The sequence below is a fragment of the Sebastes fasciatus genome, chromosome 10 (assembly GCF_043250625.1).
Source record: "Sebastes fasciatus isolate fSebFas1 chromosome 10, fSebFas1.pri, whole genome shotgun sequence".
NCBI lineage: Eukaryota > Metazoa > Chordata > Actinopteri > Perciformes > Sebastidae > Sebastes > Sebastes fasciatus.
Genome location: NC_133804.1, coordinates 10,379,870 through 10,406,167, shown reverse-complemented (window position 1 = coordinate 10,406,167; position 26,298 = coordinate 10,379,870). Strand labels below are relative to the sequence as shown.

The following is a 26,298-nucleotide window of genomic DNA, read 5'->3' as shown; positions in this document are numbered from 1 at the left end:
AACATGACTTTACTTTTGACTCATCAGTTCTGCCTCTCTATCGACCCCGTTGAGGATGATGTGAAAAACGTCATGGGAACGTTAATGTTTGGTAATGTCGAGGGGTACGTTGCGTGGACAGACTGGAGCGGGCGGGTGGGCGGGCAGGCTGGATGGGTTGATGAAGCTGGGAAAAAAACGCACCTTTGATGTGGTGTTTTGGAACCGTGGAGTTGCTATGGGGTTGATATAGAAAACCTGTTTTGTTTGGGGCTGAGGAGGGTGGGGTTCCACCTTGGAGAGAGAGAATGACAGAACAGAGAGATACTTTTTGGTTGACAGTCAGTCAGCCTGTCTGCCCTGCCCTCTCAGGAGTGAAAAATGGAAGGGTGGACAGGTGGGGATGGCCATGAAGAGTGTCTGTGGGGGGAAGAGGAGGAGGGTGCTCTGCTGTGGGAAGCCTCCACCTACAACAAGGATGCTAATTCTTCCTTCGATAGAGTGGTAGCACAACCCGGAAGTTAGAATCGCCCTGGTTCCCTCGACAAAAAAGCCAATGGGATTTTTCCATTGGGTTTTGGATTATTGCAGATATAAACTCTGTGGTAGGCTTTGCCGCGGTAGTCGGTGTTACCGGTGTCGGGCACACATGATTACATTACATACCCACCGCCCCCCTCCGTCGTTTTGCTTTTTTTTACAGAAAAAAAGCCCATTTAGTTCATTTTGGCGTATCAGCGCTGTGTTATCAATACATAGTCGGACGACGGACGTTACAAACTGAAAGTGAAACTATCTGCTCCATACAGAGTCTCAGCACAGAGTAGCAGGTGTCATATTTCCCACACGGGATGAGAGAGATGACAGACAAGACGAAGGATTTGGTGTTGAAGCGAAAAGCAAAAGTGCCTATTTGGCAATATTTCAGATTAAAACCCAATGCTATCAGGGAACTGTAACGTTAATGAGATAATCGCCGTGAGGAGGACACATCCTGACAGCCGGTGTGCGCAGCGGAGCAGCGCTGGTTGGAAACCAGAGGCTCTGCAGCGAAAGTTCTACCGGAGAGGCCAGACACACAGCCACCCAACGTCAAAGATCAAAGTAAGCGCGCTACACATATTGACCGTCATCTTTTCTTGTAAATTGTCTGGTGTAATTAGTAACACCGGTGTTGTCACAAGTTTATTAACCGGTGGGAAAAAGTCCTCACCGTCACATACCTACTCTATGACAAACAAAAGTTTATGATTTACTTTATGACACTTCTTACACGTTTTTTTCCATACGACAAATGAACACCAATTTTATAGAGTACGCTCTAGACCTGCTCTATATAAAAAGTGTCTTGAGATACCTTCTGGTATGATTTGATGCTATATAAAAATAAATTGAATTGAATTGAATTGTGATTTTTGAGGTGTGAATGCAATCACAGGATGTAAAAAGTTAGGCTGTGAATGAACTACACCATGATCGCATGAGCACGAGTACACCCAGCGAGGCTGTAAAGGCGGACGAGTCGGCGTGATGACGTTTAGTAGTCTCATTTAGCCACTTGTTAGTAACCGCCTTTTCTAAGACATATAAAAGCTTCAAAATTCACGAGGGGGATATTTACTGACATATTTTATGTCATAGAACAAAATGTTAAAATCTCTTGTTAACCACAGACCTTATTTCAGGCATCTTACTAAAAACCCATTGACTTTGAGACGAGGGAACTAAAGTGCTAAAATGCGAACTCATTTCGGGGTTTTAGGACTCATTCCTGCACCACTCTTTACGTTAAGTAAAAGAAGTATGGTATAACATGCACTAGCTGCATCAGAACCTTTGTGTTGAGTTGAGTTGAGCTCAAATATGGGTGAGATATATAATCACGATGTCAAGTGAGGACGTTGTAGATTTAAGTGGATTCCAAGGGTAGGAGTTGAAGTTGATGCCAAACTAAAAAAGGGGCTCATCAGCATCTTTGTTTTATTGTCCCTGAATACCCGATAAAGGCACTTAGCTAGCTATTCTCTGATCTCTTGAGTGTTATGTGTTAGCAAACTAAAGCATTATTCAACAGTGTGTATCAGTGTGTGGATCAAGCATATCAATATGTGTGTTTCGTGCACGTGTTTTTGTGTATATGACAAAATACTTGTGAACCTTCCCTCTGTGTATTCATCAGTGTGTGTGCATATGTCCATGTGCCTCCATTGCTGTGTGTGTGTGGGTGTGTGTTGTGTCTATGGTCGCTGCCCAGCCATGGCTGCAGCTAACTCACCCGTACAAAGCTGGCAGGGAACCATCCTTCCTCCTCGTCAATCTGGCCCCACCACCAGTCCTTGTTGGAGGCGTCCAGCACCTTGATGACGTCACCGGCCTTAAACGCCAACTCCCGGTCCGCCATGGTCACATGGTCCCATACCGCCTCAGCGTTGACGATTGAGCCTCCACTTATCAACTGGAAAAATCGGAGGGAAAGACAAGGCAATATCTTTATTATTTACTCTCATTACGTGCTGTGGAAACACCACTGAAACAGCATGACGAGCACTGACCAGTAAATATGGATCCACGTGACCTAAAACAGCGTCTAAATCAAATTTGAAAGTGATTGTAATTCAGTACTCAGCCTCATTTTGGCCTCGATTTGTGTGAATCCTTGTTGTTAAGCCCACTCAGATTACTAATGGATGCAAATACACACTCTCAAAGCCAGGGCCCACTGGCAGCTTAAGGATTGCAAATAGAACAACACAATAGGCGACACAGACCACAGTGCAACACAACAAAATATGACAACACAAAAAAAGGCAGAGCCATTAGTGGAGAAACAACACAGTGTTCAGAAGCACAGCACCACACAGGGACCGTAATTGGCCCATTATGACATTAGAATAATTACATGTGTTAATGTAATATAAATGCTGAGGAGCAAACAAATGTGAAGGGATAATCTCCCTTCCTTCACGCTGTCACCAGGGCTTGTTATTTTATCAGTAGCACAGCCTTTGACAACATGGAAGGATGACTCATCAAATCTTTTCTATTGATTTTAACATCATGAATAAATAATGTGGACATTATGCGATGCTGAAATAAATGTTTAACTAGGTGCGCATGTTTATGAGCGGAGTATTATTTTGTGAGCATGAATTGAGCGTAGGGTGTAAGGGCAGGTGATCAGTATTCTTTAGGGGATCTGGAGAGGCTAAAGGTTGATCTCATTAAAGGACAAAAGACAATGTTCCTGAGAAGGACCTGAGTCAGCCTCAGCATCCATCACACTGAGGACTTGGCTTTGTTGCCTCGAGATGTGCACAAACACACGCACACGTGCAGCCACACTTTTAAACTTCTCATACATCAAACCCCCCTGTACGCATCTGTGGCACAGCTCCAACTGTTTGTTCCAATTGTTCTCTCCAAAGTAGTGTTCATCAGCACTCTCCAGTCCAGAGCTAACCATGCATCCAGTCCCTGGGGCTGTGGGCAGAGCAGGCAGCGCTAACCAAGCCTGACAGGAGCTGCTTAGGCTCTAGGTAAGGAGTTATCAAAGGCCTGGAGACAGGGGTGTCACACAGATGGACATTAAATTAGTTCTTTACTTGTATTAAGGCTTCTGTGTATTAATATTCTGCTACTGTTACTTTCTAAATGGAGCTTGTTAATGTTTTTTTACCTTCCATCCTTTCAAGCTTTGCCTCTTATAAAATGAAATCCCTGGATGGGAAAACCGTTTACAATGCACCTCATCACTCCAGCACAAATATGCTATTCCACCTATGTGCTGATGCAGTGTGTTTGTGAGAAGATCCATGAGAAATAAGCAGATTGTGTGTGTGTGTGCTTGTGTGTGTGTTTGTTTGTATTCAAACGAGCCCCCCCGTGAGGATCTAAGCTCTGAGACTCAGCAGCTACATTGCCCCCTTCAACCTGTAGACAAGTCGACTTCCCTGATGGCTCACTGAGACAGCTACAGGGGATATAAGCCAATCAGGGCAGAGGAGTGAACACGGGGAGGGACGTGCATGCCTGGAAGGGAAAGAGAACAGCCGTCGTCATGGCGACAGATGAGGATGCTTCACTGGTATTGACAAGATGATGGGATGAGGCAAGGACACTTCAGGATGCACCAGAATATTTCCAAATTTAGGTGAGCAGACACACAGGGAGTGACCACTGAATAACTGCAATATCACCCTGTTATTAAATATTAAAATGACAAACTAATCACTCACAGTCATATGATCATTTCCATGTCAATGTAAAATGCAAAGGTACATCACAGTGTATAGGCCTCTGCATGCATGTTTTAGATCAAAGGAGGATGATTGAATCAGGTAGGGCTGGGAGCTGGGGTAACAATAGATCTAGCCTATATCTCAAAGCCCTCCACTACAGGAAGAGAGGAGGATTACCGCAAAAACATGTGTCACGCTGCCATGGAAACAGCACCAATGAATAGTATTCAAAAAGATTTTAAAAATCATTGTTAATTCAGGAAAACGAATTTGATTTAAATCCTATATGACACAATTAGAGAAGAACAGTTAGTGGAAGCCAAATTAGCTCTACTTGACCGCCACCAACTGACATCAGGACCTCAGCCTGAAACAGCACCCATAGAGCAGATGAGCCTTGGCACTGAGGTCAGTCTTGCTCCCTTAGTGTGATGTCTGCTTTCCCTAATCCATCCCCCAGCCTCCACCCCCTCCAGGAACACTCCATTTTCAGCCCCATTCACTCCAGGCACAATCTCTCCAGTCCCCCATCAATCTGCTGTAATATAGCCAACAGACAGAAAGAGTGAAGGAGAGAGATAGAGATCCATTCACAGCCAATGTTCTTCTCTGCTCAGTTCTTCCCCTCATCCCTCCATCTCCCTGATGAGATCAGCACTGCCCTCTCCAATACATTGCATCCTTTTTTCCCTCTACATGTCTGAATAAATTAAAAAGCATTACATAATCAATCTTCCCAATCCCTGTTTTAGCACAACTTATCACACCTAGCTTGATCAAATGGCACACAGTAAACACACAAACACAGAGAAGTCTTGCCCTGTGTGTCTCTACCAGCTGTAATGACCTATGTCATCGTTATGGTTACACTGCAGTTACAACATCAAAGATCAGAGGGCGAAACGGCCGTCTTCTAACCGCAAAACCTGTATTTGGGTCAATGCAAATGAATGCAGAGGAATCTAACCCTGTACATGGATATATACGATAGTGCTTTCTGTTTCATGTTCAAGCACAGACATGAAGACTGACAAGGAAATACTGTATGTGAGAACAGAAAGCCGATTCACTCGCTTATATCATCTTTGCAGCACACAACACATCAGCATTCACTGCACTGGCAGCTCCACTGCATTCCAACATCCTCCTCTATCTCTAGTCGTAGCACATCTGCACCAAAGCACCTACAGCATCCCTGAGCAAACACACACACGCCTTTAGCCTTACCATGTTTGTGACATGAAACTGTTCAGAGAGCGTATGCATGGAGAAGTCCGGTTCATACAATCATGATAATTGAATTTCTTTTGGAAGCGATTTGGAGGTGACGAAGAGCCGAGCCTGCGATGTTCGAGTAACGAGGTGCTGTATTCCAGAATGAGGCTTCTCTTTTTCCGACGCACTGAGTGAGTCTCACGGTCCGTCCTCCCTGTGTCTGCCAACCCTGTTATGTAATACACTTTATACCCTGAGTCTGGGAGCCAATCAAAGATGCTCTGCCTTAAACCGGTGAGAAATACACTCACATCCTCACACACACACACACACACTGTTGCCTTGCTCGCACGCACCATCCGCACATTGACACTTCTGACTGCACAGCATTTAACCGTACTCTATTAGAAGGCACCTGCCCTGGAGGGATTACAAATGTGTGAACACTAGGGACGTGTGCACGACTCAAGATTCAAAGAAGGACTACAGATAACATCCAGCCAGACTGTCTCTCACACACACAGGCATACAACTTAACATGTGAACACGAGTAGCACTGTGTTATCACTGCTAGCCACCTGAGCCATAACCACTGCAGTATTAGGATGCTATGTTTACAGTCCTGAGGGGGTCCCCTCCAGGAAGGATGCTTATGCGTTGTACAACACTGATGAACCAACCCACATGCCATGGCATGTGATGGAGGTATCTGTGTTCATAATACATGGCAGCCAATCACTTCCTTCTACACCTACAGTACAACATTTATCACTTAGGTAGACACACACAAAGAACACATGGCACTCAGCTTTGAGTGTGAGAGAGCACATACAGTATCTTCAAAAAACCTAGCCAGCCTACCGTCCCTATTTATAGGACCGTCATGGACGGCTCTGGGATAGGCTTTTAGCATATCTATTTCTGACATTCATTCAACATTCATGACACCTGCCGCCAATCCTTTATTAGATTATGTCGCTGCATGTGGAGAAAAAAGGAAATGGGTATTTTTTTTATCTCCATCTGACATGCCTTTTCTCGTGGAGGATGTTTAATCTGTAAGAAATATGCACATATAATGACACATTTTTTTTTATTAGTCACAATTCAGTGACCTGGTGTAATAATGTGTAGGCTGCAGAAACAGGTGCCACATTGAGATGTTGCAAACTGGACAAATGTGAATATAGTGGGCTATGAAATGGGAGCTTAGATGCATCTAAAATGGGGGAAACCTGGAGTGACGGAGGCCCTCCTTTTATAAGGCCTAGCCCTGCCTGCTATTGGTTACTGTTCAACTGAGATTACAATGATCCCCCAGAGTCTACATTCAGCAGCAGCATCCTCTCGCTTGCACCGCTTTATGCTACAAATATCACATTTTACTTCAGTGGAGAGAGATCACTGCTGGGCTATCAGCTGCCATATTGTGGATGTGGCTACAGTGGATCACAATAGGGAAAGCAAGTCCTGACGCAGCAATAGGCTGTTATAAAAAAGAGACCATCAGATTCATATTTCATCTATTATAGAATAAAAATTAATCCATGCGCATAATCCACAAAATACAACATGGAGGAGAGAGGGAGATCGACGTAGGAGGAGGGGGTGGGGGGGACATGTTTATATGCGGGGGATATGAATTTCCAGTCACCACAGAAAAGGGTAAGAGCATCACAGATCTGTTATCCGCACAACTACGAACCACCACCAGACAACACTATAGCTATAACAAAACGGTGAGAGGACACAAGACATAACGAAGGATTGGGGGAAGGGTTGGGGGGGGTAACAGAAATACATTATGTTGTACCAACGTCATTCATTTCAACGCGTAGCCGTGATGGAGCGCCGGGTGTCCCCGCTCTCGACCAACGCGCACCGCCTTTCTCTCCTCTCCTGTGCGAAAGCGTGGTGCGCTGCGAACCGGGCCCCAAGCGCAGATCCATTAACGAGTACCGAGGATGAACATCAACAGCACGTTCACAAGCACCAGAACCGCGATCACCGTAAACACCGCGCAAGTCTGGACGTCCAAGGCCATGGCGCAGCGCTGCGGGCCGATGCTGAGATGCGCTCTCTCTCTCGGTGGAGACGGGCGGAATTCAGCTTCTCCCGTCTAGACGCCTCAAAGCCACGGAGAAATCCACCATTACAGTTATAGTGCAAGAAATGAAGAAGAAGAAGGGAAAAAAGAAAAAAAGATGCCCCCTACGCCTCTTCACAATACGCGATGTAATTCATAAAGGCACGGGAAGAGATGCATCATTCCTCACCATCATCATCGTCATCAGTCTGCACCGCGATTTCTCCCCGCTAGTCAACACCTGCCGGTGTTTCGCCTCTTCCCCTTAAACCGACCGACTCTCAGGCCAATAGATTCTCAAAGCAAACAAGAGAGAGGCTGTGCGCAGGCTGGTCGCAGCTGCCGAGCTGCCTTCCGGTGAGTGGGGGACCAGAGAGAGATGGGCTGTGAGGCTGAGAGGCTGAGAGGCGGTCCTGTATTAATACTGATCAGGCGCTGCTCCTCTGCCAGACTACCGGCTTCAGCCATCACCTTACAGTCAGGGGGGAGGGGCACAGCAGCCAGCCCCTCGCTCACTACACCGACCACAGAGAGGCCACAATCATAACCTCATTAATCTCACACCACCGGCTAAAAATATCCCCCCGTGCCCTGGTGATTTATCATTTATCATTAACAGCCTGTGATGGAGGAGAATAAAATGTCAGAATAATGGATGCGCGCTCCCTCAAAGTGATCACCATCTTTATAATTTTATTGGCGTAATGTCAGCATTTTTCTGCCAATTTGTCTAGTGGCCACGCTTCAATCAGATACAGCAGGCTATGCAAGTGCCCAGTTGATCTGATAATCAACCACATTCACACATTACTGGTTGCACCATTGCCAACATCGCAGATGCAAGGAGCAGTGAGTTAAACCTGCAGTATAGGCAGAATGTTTTTGGCATCACTGGGCAAAAATTTCATAATAAACCTTTCAGCATATTGTAGTTCAAGTGTTCTGAGAAAAAACTAGACTTCTGCACCTCCTCATGGCTCTGTTTTCAGGCTTTAAATATCTAGCCTGAGATAGGAAACGTTGGCCAATCACAGGTCATTTCAGAGAGAGAGCGTTCCTATTGGCTGTGCTCCTGCTGGTGGGCGGTGCTTGGTATTTCCTCAACTGTTCTCAACATGCTGCCAGGTCACAAACTTTCTCATTTTACAGCTAAACAGTACACTACAAGATGTTTCATAGATTCATATTTGATCAGCGCTGCCTAGTTTGACCGTTTGATCGGAGTTCGCGAGTGATAGACAGCTGCTCAGAGACGTCAGGCTCAAGCTCGGCTCTGATCGGTTGTTTTCCTCCGGTCTGTGAAATCTTGCAGATGCTATTAGGAGCACCGGAGGACACAGTGGCACACAATTTTTTCCAGATTACCTGTCTCATGCACTGTCAGGATATAGTGACCGTTTTATAAAAATAATTGTTTTTAATCATATTGCTCCAATTCTACCCACGGCAGCTTTAAAGGTTCCATCCATTGACATTCAAAGGTGTCTCTGCATGATCAAAAAAGGCATTTTCTTTCTAGGTCAAATTAAGTTATCATATCACAACAGTATGATTAGAAAAATTATGCTATTTGGGGCAGTGAGAGGGAAATGTTTGATGCAATCACCTTATTTGAAGTAGGATGTTCACGTTCATTTATAAAACATTCATTTTGTAAAATAGTACTCAAATTTGTGTGTTGAATGAAGCCCAATGAGTCCAGAATCACACGTCAGCCTTTCATTTTTATTTTCTGGCAAAATGAACATTTGTGCTCACTTTGAAATGTAAAATTGTCCAGAAATGCATGGTTTACGTAGTAGCCTGTTAATGCATGAAAGAAAGAGGGGGAAACTTTCATTGCAAAAATGTGAAATTTACTTTGCTCAATTCACAATGCAAGCATTAAAGGGATAGTTTGGGTGTTTTAAAGTGGGGTTCTATGGGGTATTTATCTATATTTAGTGTATTACCTACAGTAGATGACGGTCGGCACGCCCCCGGTTTGGAGAAGCCCATTGCATTCACTTCACAACAAGTCGTTGCCAGGTACTTATCCTCAATCTCCGCCATTTATCCGTTTTTCCCACACTAACTGACAACCAGACATATCACGTGATACCAACTTTGTTTTACTATTGGCTCACAATCTTTGTTAGAAGTGGGAACCAAACGTCAGATATCTTCCACAGAGATAAATTAAATATTAATTTTGGACCTGCCAAAATTTATAAAATGATTAATTCACAATCATAATAATTTTTTTTCAGGAAAAATCATACTTTTATTCAGCACCTTTCTAAAAGCTTTGAGGATGTTATTATTATTATTTTTTTTAAATATCCATCTACATAAAATGTTATCAATAAGACCTTTAAACTGATGTTGATTTTTTTAGGCATAGGCTTTTCTTTTAGGTGGCTAAAACACATTTTGCTGCCGGCCCCGTCCACAGCAGTACATTGCCTGTCTGCTTCTACAAACTGGGGACGTGAACAACCGCAATCTACTGCAGGTAATACACTGACTATAGGACGTCATACAACCCCACTTCAAAGCACCAAAACTATCCCTTTAAGAGGCATAAAGAATACAAAGAGTTTAGAGCAGCAGCTAAGTAGGTTGCAAGGTGTTTCAAGCTTAGTACTCTTTCTCTGACAACATCAAGGAGTTTATGCTGATGTAGCTCTAGAAGTAAGAAGAAAGTGGAAATGACATCACCATTGCATATGGTTGCAGTTATGGTAGAACTTTTTCTTTTTTTTAACCCATAATAATGTAATTTACACTGTATTTTCATCACACCCTCCGTACTGCCCCTAACCCACATATTTCAATCCCCACACCCCCAGCAGGCTGTCTGTTAAAAATGTGTAAGCCCTAATGACATCATCAGATACTTGCTAAAGCTCCTCCAGTTAGTTTTTACACCCTGAGTGGTACTCCCTGTGACTTGTTAACTGATTTTGATGTTGTGTAAAATCAGTGAAGCTCCAATTTAATTTAATAACTAGACACTGTATATTGTAATGAGACTAGGATCAAGTGCATTCTAAGTGTTTTGTGGATACATTTTAATAATCATTTTAATTGTGTATGCTAATGCAAGGATGCACTCACACAACCCTGGATTTATACACTTAAAACATACAGTAGGTAGGGAACCAGCAGTGTGGGTGGTCCAGTGAGCAATCACATCCTGGTTTTTGCAAAATGAATTCCAACTGGTTTGTGAGAGTGTTTCGACCTCATTACCACCGTTGAGTTGCCCTTGAGCAACACGGTTAACCTCAAACTGCACTAGTGGAGCTGCTCAGTGTCCCACAGATCAGAATGTGGGTTGCAGAGGAAACCTCCAGATGTGAAAGTGTGTAACTGTGTAAATGCAGAGCGGGAAATAATCCGAAATAAAGCACGGGGCTCAGAAAAGGTACTCTGAACAAATAAAGGTACAAAAGACACACGGCTCAAAACCTCAACTAGAGGGTGAGTCCTCTAAACTACACAAACACTCATTTGTGGAACAGGAAAATATATTCAGAAGCACTGAGGTTTGCCCAGTGCTTATGGTGAATCTCATTTCCAAGGCCCCGGGAGAAGTGCGGTAATGCGGTAATCATGTGACGCCCTGGGCTCAGAAAGACATTACGACACAGACATACTGAAAAAACAACAACTGTAAAACAGAGTAACAATTTCCTGAGCGTCACACGTATTAAAAAAACACCCTAAACTGTCACAAACAAAATACAATTTTCGCCTAGTAAAAATGTAAAGGTCACATATGAGCTGTATTAAGATATTATTCTTTTGAATTAATCATTTGTACCCTCAAAGTAGCAGGGATACGTCAAACTGGAGTTGCAGGGTGTTGTGAATAGTCTGGTTAGTTAGAGAGGACAGAGGCTGTAGTCAGCTTGGAATTATACCATTTACAATAAATTGCAACAGCAACACAGCTTCATGGCAGGAAAAGGGTATCAAAATATCAGTAAAAACTGCTCAAACCATCCCTGCAGCTGCCATTCCATATGCTCAATATTTTCCAAACTGTCACATTTGAACCGAAACACGGCTAAATGAACACATTGCAGTTGCTGCTAGCTTGGTTAGCTTTTAACACTCAGGGCCAACACAAACAAACTCTGTTGCGGGTTGATATCTTTTGGCAAAAAAATGACTGTTTGGAACACACTGAGCATATGGATGGATACCAGAGAAGAGGGTTGTGCTTCAGGACTGTTCTGAGAATTTTTTTTAATTTTTATCGCCGTGAAACTGCTGTTGGAATCCACAGTAACCGCCGCGAATCTGTGCAGACTACAGCTGACGCTCTCCGCAAAGTAGCAAGCTACAAACACTTCAGAGTCACCTTTCAAACCTACAGGAGACGAGCGTTTGGTATTCAAAACATATTTTTCCGGGTGCAGTATTCCTTTAAGGCTCAGTGTTGTGAGTGACAGGATAAAATGGCTCCAGCTCCCATCTGATGCACGTGTTTGCCATTGGCGTGCGCATCATTATTTTGGCCTCCGTGTTCGCAGTGATACTTAAGGTGAACATCGCATTGCACACGAGTGCATCCCGGCCTGCAGCACTTGTCCTGGTGTCTGCTGCGCCTCTCATTGTTGGCAGATTATGAAGAGAGCACAACATAATCATGAATGAATTCATAAAGGAGAATCAGTTCAGTTCAGTCCCAGCCGCCGCCTAGTCAACCATCCAGCACACGCACACAGACACAAAAAGCCTCTCCAAACTACACTCTGTCTTCACATTCAGCTGAGAGCTTCAGGATGGATCAAAAGACCTGAGAATAAGTTTAAAAGAATAATAACACCAAACGAGTGCACTATATCAGTATTTTTAAAGCCATAAATAATTTCTAGGGCACTTTCTGCACATACATGCTGATAAAAGCAAAGGCTCCTGAAAGCCAGGCTTTCAGTGAGATGCTGTACGAGGCATCACAGGCAAGATATGACAACCGTCCTCAAACAGGCTTTTTTCCCCCCTTGCTCTGTGTGCTTCTGTGTGTCCATGTGTGTGTGTGTGTGTGTGAAACGCAGAGTGAGCAGATTACATAAGCCTGCCCTACCTCTGTGGGCTCCCTCTCCAATCTCCCTGACATTTAGACAACAAAGGTCACATCTGAAAGTCTAAATCTGCACAGACACCAATGCTAATATACTCATACATATACAAAAGAGAGGGAGAGTTTGTAAAAACGGCAGAATATCTCCCACCGGCAGAGAATCACATGTTAAATAAGGATGAACTTAAACTTACTGTACGTGAATTGCATGCAAACAACCCCATTTGCAGTTAATCAATATGACTTGCATCATTTTCAGGACTGTCATCGTGAAGGGATTTGTACGATTCATTTGTACATTGATCAACTACATTCTGTAGAGTTGGGTCAACACTTTTCGAAGACAGTACAAAAATGTAAAGCTTCATGGATAGTATTTATAGCAGGACAATGGTATTACTTTGTACAGCCTGTTCTCAAACACCGTTAGTAGCTATACCTACGAAAAGTAATGCACTGTAATTCGTATATATCCCACAAAATCAATTTGTATGTAATCAATGTAATCGTGAACCAGGAAGTATAAAGAGCGACAAACGCCGCATAGGAAGCAGGTCGGGGCAAAGAACGTATATTGCCAAGAAGTGAAAGTCAAATGTTCGTTCCACTGTAACATCAACGCCCAGCAGCTAAGCTACGCTTCTGCCATTTTGGACTGAAAGCGACTACCGGACGCCAGTAAAACGTCCGCCTAAAAGGTGACGTACAAAAGTAAAACAAAATCATTTCTAATCTTTTGTCATAATCTACTGGAATGGCCGGTGTTGAACAATAACATATTATAAATACAATAAGCGTTTTCAGTCAAAAATGGTGGCAGCAGCTGTTGTCATAAAAACACCGGAGTTTCGCCTATTTGCTTCTATTCCCTTTGGTCAGGGTGGATGGGTGGATCAAAAAACACCGGACATTCGCCAAGGAGACAGGTGTTCGTGTTCAACGTTGATTTATTTGGCACGCAACTTCCGTACTTAAGTTATGCCACTTCTGGAGTTATTTCAACATAAACCTAATGAAGTAGTTTTGTTGCCTAAACCTAACCAAGTTGTTTCCTGTGAAGACGGAAGTTTATTTTGAACAAACTGTATGAATATATGCACGTGTCACATGTTGCTGGACATTCGTAGGAAAATGCACAAAAAATGAGGAATAAGATATCATACGAACCGTTGTATGAGGATACGTTACTGTGTATTGCATTGTATATTGTGTTATTGTGTCCCCTCACTGTATGTGCAGCAATGTTTGAAATCATTTAATTAAATAATATGCGAGGGTGCACCAAACCCTTCAGTTCTCCCAATGGAAATTAATGAGGACAATGAACTAATGAGTGAAGATAAAAATCTACAGCATATGTTCCTTCCTGACTGGATTGTGAAGGCTCTATTCCACCCATCCATTTGTCAATTGTTCTGTCATTTATCACGCTAAGGGTCCAGAGCAATGCAGATCGCACAATTGGGTCATGGGTCTGTCTCAGATCTGCTCAGTACATGCAATTGGCTATGTCCATTGTACCTTCAAGGGGAGGTGCCTTTGTAAATACCTGACCCACCTCAACTGGCCTCCTCACCAGATCATGTAAAAAAACAATAAAAAAACAGCTAAATCAGTTAAAACTAATATGATGCTTCAGCAATCTGAATTAGCTAAATCAGTGTGTATTTTCCAAAGTCTTTTTAGTGTGAAATTTCCTCTTTGTGTTTTCAGTGTTTCCTTGCTGAGCTGTGGCAGAGAGATAGTAATACAATGCAGGAATTTGGTACCAAAAAAGATTGTGAAGATATCCACTTCATTTGTCAAACTCAGACAGCAGAAGTCTCATATTAAAGTCAGCTGCACTTTACAATTAATCTTCGTCCCAGATCTCTTACTTTGAAATTGCTTTGCAGCCAGTATGGACAGGAGGAACAATTACACAGTACACATAGGCATGTGAGTACTGTATCAAGAGAGTGAAAAACCTATCCTGAAATCAACTTCATTTTGGATCTTTGCATTTGAAATCACATCCTTTCTGTCACTTCTCTGAGCTTACAACCAGGTTAGAGGCAGAAAAAAGTAAAAAGTGGGGCTGTCAACCAATTAAAATATTGAATCGCGATTAATCGCATGATGATCCATAGTTAATCGCGATTAATCGAAAATTATTCGCACATTTTTTATCTGTTCAAAATGTAACTTAAAGGGAGATTTGTCAAATATTGAATACTCTTATCAACATGGGAGTGGGCAAATATGCTTGCTTTATGTAAATATATGTATATATTTATTATTGGAAATCATTAACAACACAAAACAATGACAAATATTGTCCAGAAACCCTCACAGGTACTGCATTTAGCATAAAAAATATGCTCAAATCATAACACGGCAAACTGCAGCCCAACAGGCAACAACAGCTGTCAGTGTGTCAGTGTGCTGACTTAACTATGACTTGCCCCAAACTGCATGTGATTATCATAAAGTGGGCATGTCTGTAAAGGGGGTATCCATAGAACCCATTTACATTCACATATCTTGAGCTAGTATCAAGCTAGTATGACATGGTTGACACCAATGGATTCCTTAGGTTTTTCTAGTTTCATATGATGCCAGTATCTTCTCTCTAGCTTTAAAACTGAGTCCACTACAACCTACAAATCGCAAGTTACGTTAATGCATTGAAGAAATTAGTGGCGTTAAAACAAATTTGCATTAACTTTGGAAGCGCTAGTAAAAAAGGGAACTTTGCTATCATTATCACCAGGGTGTGACATTACTGCAGCGACTGCACCAGTCAATCTCATGATCTCACCCTTCACCCTCACTTGTGAAAATGACCCTGAACCCTTTCCACAGACGCAGCTGCTCACTACCCGCTTGATTGGGACATCTTTTCCCCGTGAGAGAACCAGTGCACATTGGATACACCACGGTCCAATTGAGCCAAAGGGAGAAGATCATCTGCAAATAACAGAGGTCGATCTAATGTCATCAAACTGGACTCTCTCCAGACCTCGAGTGTGCCTCATTATGCTGTCAATGAATATTAAAAACACATGTGAGTGCAATGCACATCCTCGACACCTCCCTTAAATAAGGGTCGATGCAGTGCTGCCAGAAAAGCATGGTGTGATTATGCTATTGCCGCAGAGCTCTACTTCCAAATGTATGGCTCAGGGCAATATCTACACATAATAGTTATTAGTATCCTGGCAGGATATAGGCAGGAAGCTATGCTACTTAAGGCCGTCGTTTGCTACAATATTGGCATCATCCATCATTGCCACACTGACAACCATATGAGGAACAATGTTTGCACCTCTCACCTTTTTTAAGCATTACATTAAATCCAGCACTGGTAAGAAGTGCATGAGTCAAACTCTCTAAGTTTAATTCATTACATTCATCTCATCTCTTTCTGCAGATTTTCTTTGAAACTCTGCATATTCAATGAATGCTGCTGGACATTCACTCATTATACAACCAGATACTGTAGAAATACAATGAATTGGCTGAATTCAACAATTCTCCTTCATGTGTATTTACTGGTCTGAGATCAACCCCTTAGTTCTAACTGTGGATCTACTCTGAGGTCAACTCTACTGGCTGTTCGCCAGCGAGCTACGTCTTTAGAAAGCCTCTCCCTGAACACGACTACAAATGTCAGCGCTACCAAATGAATCTGTTTGTGGTCAGTAGGTATTTGGCTAATGGGAGGCGAAGCCCACCACACCCATTTCCCCTCCAGTCTGCTCCAGTTCTTTTGTTCCCCTCCCGTCCCCACGACAACCACACTGACTTCCTGCTTCCTCCCAGGCCTTCCAGCCACAAAAGCGCCCCTAAAAATAAATCGCTGGACTTTTCCTGAACGCAGTTTTGTCACCATTGTTCAGACATCAGCTGTTTATTCGTTCAGCTCAATTTGGCTACTGGTGTAAAGGCAAGTCAGTGGGTCAGAGCATCGAGCATTTTAAGAAATAGATGAGATAAGAGAGGTAGGTCATGTCAAGTGGGATGGAGGAATTAGAGTTAAAGACATCACAAGTGTTATCAACATTCCTAGACCTAGCAGCGTCAGGAGAAATATTCCTACTCATTCTTGACATAGCCACGGGACCAGTAAAAATGAATTATCATTTAATGATAAACCAGTGCAATATCTATGTGTTCTGCAGACTGTAGAACAAAATGAATCTGCCCTGTGACTGCGTTCCTTTATGTCAGCCCCCCATGAGTCTGCATAACATTGTGAAGTTCTAGCAGGGAAAGAGAAGACGCAAAGTCTTTGGATAAACACTGCCAGAATTTAGGGTATATTACGTCTCTTGAGGAATTAAAACAGGCTTTTGAAGACAAGTTTGGAGATGATAAAACTTACAGTATAATACGAAGCTCTGTGTGGTTGGTCATTACTACTCAACTACTGTATGCTACTTTGATAATTGTATTTTGTTTGCTTATAGATTCACTGTGACATTAATGGCTAAAAGCATATAACACAGAGAACTCCATCTCAATACACTGCCCCTGTATCTCTATTAAAAATCCAAATTATATTGGAACCACTGGGGGGAACTGTCAGGGTTTGCGGACAGCGCACACATGACTCAACGATTCCCACCAAGTGTTACGGCAAAGGTTAAAGGAATATTGCAACATTTGGGAAAATGTGTAGGATTTGACGACATCTAGTGGTGTGGTTGCAGATTGCAACTAACTGAACAGCCCTCCACTCATTTCGCCCTTTCCAAGACTGTGGTAACGTGGGTCGCTCAGTGCAAAACTGCGGTAACGCCGTTCGCCTCGCTCAGAGGCCATCCTTACCATAATAACACTACTTTAGGAGCAATGGAAGTCAGACAGCGGCTGGCGGTACCACGGTTTTGCACTCTGTAGCTCACGTTACCATAGTTTCACAAGCTTGTTGGAGAACTACGGTGGCCTTCAGGTAACGTAAAAACACAAAATACTCTTTAGAGCCAGTGTTTGGTTTGTCCGTTCTGGGCTACTGTAGAAACATGGTGGAGCAACATGGCGGACTCTGAGAAAAGGACCCACGCTGTAGATATGAAGGGCTCATTCTAAGCTAACAAAAACACAACCATTCTTACTTTCAGGTGATTATACACAAATGAAATATGGATATGGATATAGTTATGAATATTGTATTCCTTTTCTTCTAGTAGATCCCCTGAAATGTTAAACACTGCTCATTGTTTTACCTTGAGTTATGTGCGTTACTATTTCTTGAAGCCATTCAGTGAAGCTAAGTATCGAGGCCAAGAAATAGGATGTTAATTAATGAGCTTTTAGAGGTGCTGGTAAGCGAATTATGTCTTTTGGACAGAGCCAGGCTAGTTGTTCCCCCGTGTCTCTAGTATTTATGCTAAGCTAAGCTACTGGCTGTAGCTTCATATCTATCCTACAGATATGAGAGTGGTATTGATCTTCTTCATATACCGTAACTAGGGGCAAGAAAGTCAATAAGCACATTTCCCCAAAAGGTCAAACAATTAAAAAAAAAAGATGAGGACAGTGTACAGTATTTTTATACATAATTAAAGGTCTCTAAATCATTTTTTATGCAGACAAATAAATATATATATATTAAAAAAAAAATACATCTAAAGAGCTTTTAAAAAAGTGACTTTTCCTGAAAAAAAAAAAAAAAATTAAGACTGTGAATTAATCATTTAAAAAATGTTGGCAGGTCCAAAATGAATGTTTTGTTTATCTCTGTGGAAGATATCTGCTTTTGGTTGCCACTTCTAACAAGGTTTGCGAGCCAATAGTATATTGACGTTGGTATCACGTGATATCTCTGGGTCGTCAGTTAGTGTTGAAAGAAAATGGATAAAGGGCTGAGATTGACAGTAAGTGCCTGGCAACGAATTGTGTGAAGTGAATGCAATGGAACGGGGGAGGGAGCATGTGATATCTACTGGCTGAATGTTATCAATCTTATCAATAGTATCTTTAAGATGAAAAAAAGATTATGTTGTATTACATTATATTTATACTTTTACTGCAATGGATTTAATTTAGATTACCTGTTTTCTATTTATTTAGCCCTCTTCTTCTCTGACCAGTGTGCTCAACTTCATTTGCACACATGTTGACTCCTTTAATATCCATTAAGACTGACAAGCTGAAATCCCTATAGCTCCCCACTCTTCGGGGAAAAACGAGTAAGTCTGAAATTTCTCTAAAATTTCCCATAGAGGAAAACAGTGCCTCTGTTAAAATACACTATAACAAGTTCCCTTAAGACAGCATTGTAGCTTTACACAAACTGCAACAACAAGAAAGCATTAAGGAACACAGACTATTTATTTACGTATCTGTTCAGCATCAGTGCTAGTGTGTACTTAATTAAAGCCTGACGATTGGTCATTTGAGAGCCCAGCTGTGGGGTGAGGGATAAAATCGAATGACCTATGCGAGGATTTGGTTGGTTGCCTCAGCCGGCGCTGCTTTAGTGGTTGTGAGTGTAGTGAGCGCGCTCGCTAGTGTCATCCTTCATCAGAGCACTGTCAGCCACCTGCGGCCCAGAACACTGGGAGGTAAGAGCAGTAGTGTCTTCCCATCCTTCCCGAGCTTTCTGGCTGCTACATTTGCATGCAGTGCTTGTTGGATATTTGTACTGCGTCTCTTTGGGAGCGGAGTATATTTAGATTTTTATTGTAACAATTTGGGTGAGGCCAGTCACATCATCGCCGACCAGAGAACAGCCCACTCACCTACTCTAATCAACCATCATGCCCACTGCAACTCACTATAAAGGGGGTTTGCATAAGAAACAGCTCCACCTGTCCTCTGAGCTAAAATGATTTTACATTCTCACTGCCTCCACGCCACGAGAGTTCAAAAGCAGAACATCGGATTGAAATGCAAAACTCTGCAGTGAAACGATATTTGGGTGCAGTGTTGTTTGGCATTCTGTGTTTCTCAGCACCGTACTACTTATTAATAGGTCAAGTCCTGCAATTCAAAGACTTCATAGACTCCACCTGACATACAGTATAGTGCTGTCCTGTAAAACATTCACTAACAAGCTTGCCATCTATGACTGCACACAGGCATGGATGCACACAGAAACCTGCATGCTCTCATACTCGCACACACATCACTGGCCGCAAGGAGCAGGTGTTTTCACATGCCTGGAGGGAGGAACGGGATGGACAAAATAGGGGGGAGATGAGTTGAGGCAGCGAGGAAACGACAGTGGGGGAGAGAAAACGTGATCTGAGGAGAGGGGAAAAGAGAGATGGAAGTGATGAAGGGAGGGGCGATGAGCTCTGAGGTCAGGAAGAAAGGGAGAGGGGGAACAAGGAAGAAGTACAAGGAGCGGAGGGTTGCATAATACGTATATGTGATGAAGGGTCTTCTCCGACGCCACATGTGGTGTAGCAGGGAGCCAGGGAGGTCAGAGGCAGAAAGTTAAGCTAAATAATGTACACAAGAAGTGGCAGCTGCCAGAAAAATACAGCCCATCTTTCACAGAGGCCTGCAGGATACATTCTAACTAGCACAACACTGTACAGGCAGTTAGCTTCTGTCTCATTATTTTAAGACAGGGACAAAGTGACCAGGGCTGGAGCTACGTATTCTATTCAGGGTACAAATACTCAATTAACGTATATTTGAATCACAGCGGTTGTCTAGTTTTAAATTTACAAAATTAAATGTTTTGTAAAAAAAGCCCCAAATACTGAAGGATCATTGTCAGTACAAGATTTCTTCTGAGCTCATAAAAAAAGTCCAGAAGGACAAGATTACAGTAAATGTTACGCTATACCTATCATAGCTAAGAATGTAAAATCTACTCAAATAGAGAGGAGTACTTAAACAATTATTAAGTAAAAGTGCGCTTGATTACAACAAAAAATTGCATATAAAGTGTTTCAAGACTGGGCTTTTTCCAGAGGGGGGCTTAAAGAGACAGCTAGAACAGAGTGTTTCAGACAGAGGGTGAATACAGGTATATTCAGACAGACAGTATGAGAAAAATAAAGTGTTTTTTGAACATTAAAGCATGTAAACATGTTCTAGTAGAAACACAAAATACAAGTATGAACCTGAAAATGAGCATGATGTGTCCCCTTTAAACTCCATGGTTTATTTACAAACTAATGTAAAGAAACCTTTATCAGAAAATCATGATTACTTTAGACTTAGTTGTTGTCTCGTATTAATCTGTATATTGAAAAAAAAATCAATCAATGAAAGTCAATTAACTTGCTTGACACACATTCCAATATGGTGTTTTTAATTTTGGTGGTTCAACCATTTTGTTTAAATTTGATAACAGATTGTGGCTTTAAATTAATAAAGTATTAGTCCAGTTAAAAATAAAATAAAATAAAATAAAATAAAATAAAATAAAATAAAATAAAGTAAAGTAAAGTAAAGTAAAGTAAAGTAAAGTAAAATAAAATAAAATAAAATAAAATAAAATAAAATAAAATAAAATAAAATAAAATAAAATAATCAGGATGCTGGATGCCGCCTTTTCCTAAAGCTGAAGTCAGAATTGTGTCAATATTGACACAGGTATATTGACAATATTGACACACTGACAATATTGCTGAATATTGCAAAAATTGTTGTTTTCAAAGCAACAGCTGATTTGTGAGAAATTTCCAAGTAAGGCAGATTGAGTTGGTGCCGTTTCAAAGATACAGACAATTTATGCAAAACACACATGATCCCCTAGTACAACCAACAGCCAGCAGATATTAGCCCGCATGTTGACAAAGCAGCGAGATGACAACCCCTAATCAGATCTGAATAATGTATTGGCGCCATGGGTGAGTTTTTTGCCCCCAATGTCACTGTTGGTTACATTTGTAGAACATTTTTTAGCTAGTATGAGAGCTGACCATGAATATAATAACAATGTGCAGAGCACATTGGACAAATTATGCTTAATGGAATATTCATTTCGAATGTCCATCCACTGCATTATCTGTAACCGCCTATCCTATTCAGGGCTGCGGGGGGGCTGGAGCCGATCACCGCTGACATAGGGTGAAGGCGGGGTACACCCTGGACAGGTCGCCAGACTATCACAGGGCTGACACATAGAGACAGACAACCATTCACACTCACATTCACACCTACAGGCAATTTAGAGTCAACAATTAACCTAACCTGCATGTCTTTGGACTGTGAGAGGAAGCCAAAGAACCTGGAGAAAACCCACGCTACCACAGGAAGAACATGCAAACTATGCAAACAGGTAAATTAGAGTCAAAAAGTTACCCAACCTGCATGTCTTTGGACCAAACCGGGTTCAAACCCAGAACCCTCTTGCTGTGCCAACAACTGCACCACTGTGCCACCCCTCATTTTTAATGTGTATAGGATTAAACAATTAGATTATTTGTCTATCATCAATAATTTTTGTATTTTATGGACTGTTGCTACTTAGTTTATTGATTTAGCCTCCTTTCAATTTAATGGCAATCTGCCAATTACATTATTGGCTATCCTGTGTGGAAGGTTTTGGCTTAAGGTTGGCGCAAGAGAGAGCTGATGCAGTGTCCAAAATGTTATGTATTTTCAGCTCTGTAAAATTCCAGCTTTCTCAGCTGAAGACAGAATTATTATTATGTTTCTATGTTTGTACTAAAGGCAAGTCAATTTAATTTATACAGCCCCAAGCCACAAATTGCAAACATACATGAAGAACATGGATCCAGGAAGACGTCAAGCAACTTCCAGGTGCCAAAAAACAATGGCAGGACCTGGGTCACACAACCTCCTCTCTAAAAAGCAATGTATCGTAGAGAGGTAAGGAGTAATGAGATTGTAATGGGACTTGGTAATATCAAATTCTAGGCTATTATTATAGTCGAGTGAACAGCTACAGTGAAAGTTATCAGTGGAATTAATACGTGCATAAAATTCCCACAATCTCTCTGTGAAAGACATCTGTTACACATTTTTAGCCTGTGGGGTGTCTGCTCTAAGATGGTGCTGTCAGATAATAAGGGATCCTCATATTACCCAACACAAGGTGACATTCTTCTGTGTTGACTTAAGACCGGAAAAAGTCCTTATCCCCAATATAAACCTGACAAACAGCCATGAAAACAAACAGCGTATTACACAAACAGCAGAAACTGATGACTGTGGGTAAAATCACCTAAGCAGCCTGGGGAAACTATCACAAATGATACAACTGATGCTGGATAACAAGCACTGAAGTGCCTTAGGCCTTAAATAGTCTCATAACAAAACTCACTGCAGGTTGTGACATTGCTTCCACCAATATATCCCCACTGTCCTACAGTGGCAGGGGGCATTAGTTAGGGGTGATGATGGAAGGATAGACATACTGGCCCTGATGAGGTATAAAAACAGAACGTGCTCCAAGAAAGCACAAATCCGTACATGCACAGGCATGCATGATCTGACAAAATAGGAGCGGAGATACTGTAAAACAGGACACACCAGTGAGTAAGAGAATTAACACACAGCGCTGTTCCTCCAGTCCCTGGGAACATGCAGCCATCTGAAATCAAAGTGGAAATGGCTTTTGTAGGGAGCAAAGGAAACCCTCTCAACAGTTATATAAGAGAAAAGGCCCTGAGCCTATCTGTCTCTCTCTCTAACACACATCACATAAGCGCATGGAGTCGCATGCCTATGCATACAACAACAACAACAACACACACACCTGACAGGCAGAAACACATTCTTTGGTAGAAACAGCCTAGGGAGGCTCTGACACAACCACCTGCTCGGATTCAGTCAGCGGCACGACTATTTATTAGACGCATCCTATAAAACAGTATTAGCTGGTGGCTGCAGTAAGTCACCGCGGATACCTGCCCACACCTTGGCGGGGGAATGATGTTGAATGAACACTGATAAAGGATTCTGACTCGCCCGTGGCTCAGAGTGCGGACTGCACATGCATGCAGGTTATTTTGAGGAAGACCTATTCACATGGTTTGTCTCTCTGGCTCTAAAATAAAGCCCGGGGTGAAACAAATGCCACACAATCATAGTGTGTTTTGACGGAGATATCACCGGCCGGTGCTATTCATTTCCTCGCCAAATAATGAAGTCGTCAATGCAGTGACTCACGCACCCTGACAGATGAATACATCGGGAGAGCATGCAAAGTGTGCATGTGTGTGTCAGAGTGTGTATCATAGGTGCTGAGCCCTAAGAGGCAGACACAAACTGAATCTATGTGTATGCGGTCAAATTAACATAAAAGCACTGGTGCTCCCCACGTGTGTATAAAAAAGTGTGTGTGCATAAGTAGTTCATCACTGCCCTACTATTTGCCCAACTAGCCGCTGCCTGCTGACTCATGCGTTCATAATAAATAGATGGCATTGCATAATATGATTATGACCAGACAGACCTAGGTTAGCCCAAACTTAATCATATCTCTTGAAACTCTTAATCTGCGCGAAGCCCTTAATAAGACGGTCCCTCTTCTCTGACAAGTTGACAGCGGAGCTTCGGGCACAGCATTAGTAACACACAGGAAACTGTCCTCTCATCTGCATAGGAATTAACAAAGACTGCTAAGTGTTTGTGAGAGGAGAGGAGAGGAGAGGAGAGAAGAGGAGAGGAAAGGAAAGGAAAGGAAAGGAAAGGAAAGGAGAGGAGAGGAGAGGAGTGGAAAGGAAAAGAGAGGAGATGAGAGGAAAGGAAAAGAGAGGAGATAGAGAGGAGAATGAGGAGAGGAGATGGGAGCAGAGCAGAGGAGAGGAGAGGAGAGGAGAGGAGAGGAGAGGAGAGGAGAGGAGAGGAGAGGAGAGGAGAGGAGAGGAGAGGAGAGGAGAGGAGAGGAGAGGAGAGGAGAGGAGAGGAGAGGAGAGGAGAGGAAAATGAGGAGAGGAGAGGAGAGGAGAGGAGAGGAGAGGAAAGGCAAGGAAAGGAGAGGAGAGGAGAGGAGAGGAGAGGAGAGGAGAGGAGAGGAGAGGAGAGAAGAGAAGAGAAGAGAAGAGAAGAGAAGAGAAGAGAAGAGAAGAGAAGAGAAGAGAAGAGAAGAGAAGAGAAGAGGAGAGGAAAGGAAAAGAGAGGAGATGGAGAGGAGAATGAGGAGAGGAGAGGAGAGGAGAGGAGAGGAGAGGAGAGGAGAGGAGAGGAGAGGAGAGGAGAGGAGAGGAGAGGAGAATGAGGAGAGGAGAGGAGATGGGAGGAGAGGAGAGGAGAGGAGAGGAGAGGAGAGGAGAGGAGAGGAGAGGAGAGGAGAGGAGAGGAGAGGAGAGGGCAGTGACTGGGGGAGAAATCCATTTAAATGAAAGGGAGAAGAGAGGCGTCAGCATTAGCAGTTAATCCACTGCAGTGAGAACGCTCTCTCTCTGCCTGCGGCCTCTAGGCTCCAGCAGTCATCCTAACAGGAAGACTGTAACACTGTATACCAAACAACAGATCCGATCCTGACATGAGATCCATACCATATAAACAATGCATGACTTACCAGAAATAACACAGCGACACACAGATTTAACGTCGAAGCATCACCCATCCGCGTGACTGCAGTACAGCTGCGTTACCATGTTATGTCACATTATGCATATATACAGTATCTACATCTATATATGCTACCTCCATGCTCAAGAAGCACTCATAAATCCCGCATTTGAGGCCCGCTACAAACTGAACTTCCCTCGCCCATTCAAACACACACAAGACATTTCCAGTGTTGTGAGTCCACGTTCCCTACCCCAGGGGAGGGCCACGACAACAAAAGTGCACATACAAAAGGGAGCATCTCTCTTCCCCTCTCTGTTTCTCTCTCCCACCCCTTTTTTCTCTCTCTCACCCACACACTTTCTCTATTTAGCTCACACTTAAAAAGGCTGCCTAAAGATAGAAGCAAGAAGATGAACAGGAGCCAGCGAGTGTCATGGCAACAACGTGCAGTGGCTCACAAACACTGTTTAGACCAGCGAGGAAAAAGTTATAATCAAAGCCTAAATGCGGAAGAATCGCCTCATCAAAGACATAGTTTACAAAAAATTTCAATGCAAAGACGTGCCAGGACCAAAAAGCCCGCGGCTTAGTATTCAGCATCTCTCATGAAGATGGACTGCTTCTTGTTCTAGAAATTGTTGTGGTTAATCACTGACTACTAGTAAACAGTTTGAATTTGAGTCTACTGTAGAAAACGTGAGCTCTGCCCACACACCTTTACAACACTGTGCACTCATTCTTTCTTATATATTTTAGTGGGTAATACTTCTCTAATACTAATGAATATGAATGTATGATTTTGAATGAAACATGCTATGAAACATTATGCATGATGCTCTTCACTCAATGAAAGAAAAAATATATACAGAGTCAATGAAACCTTGTATGTGGGACTCAATTTAGTGAGATCAAACAATGATGTAAATAGTGTTAAGCGCTATGCATTGCAGTTCTGCAGGTATAGATGTTGGACACGGCCCCAGAATTGTTCACTACCCCGTCAGGATGTCTCAGAGAAACTCTGCATCTCCTCCCAGCAGAATCCCCCCGAGGCCACTTGCACATCAAAGCAGCACCGATTCTGAAATGCCTGGTTTCACTTCCTGAGTAGTATTACTCCGACGTACTCTGAAGATAATTTTACACAACTGACAAAGACGCGTTACGCTTCTCGTGGATTCCGGCACACCGGGTGTATGAAAGATGATTTAATGTCATTCCTCTTTCTGCGTTTGTCTGCATGCGCACACGTCAGATTAAAAAACATCTTG

At 42.7% G+C, this 26,298-nt stretch overlaps 1 protein-coding gene across 11 annotated transcripts in view; it reads right to left on the bottom strand.

The window, feature by feature from the left end:
- Positions 1–26,298, bottom strand: part of arhgef9a (Cdc42 guanine nucleotide exchange factor (GEF) 9a) — a 59,580-nt gene that overhangs the window by 21,488 nt on the left and 11,794 nt on the right. For 5 of the 11 annotated variants that reach the window (XR_012595550.1, XM_074648025.1, XM_074648023.1 and 2 more), the window contains 2 exons: positions 2,255–2,434; positions 184–273 (listed from right to left, as the gene is read on the bottom strand). Coding sequence is in view for 10 of the 11 variants with exons in the window: in XM_074648025.1 (XP_074504126.1) it covers positions 184–273; positions 2,255–2,434 (270 nt within the window). In the remaining variant the exon portion in view is untranslated. The other 6 variants (XM_074648031.1, XM_074648029.1, XM_074648032.1 and 3 more) reach the window with 6 other exon arrangements.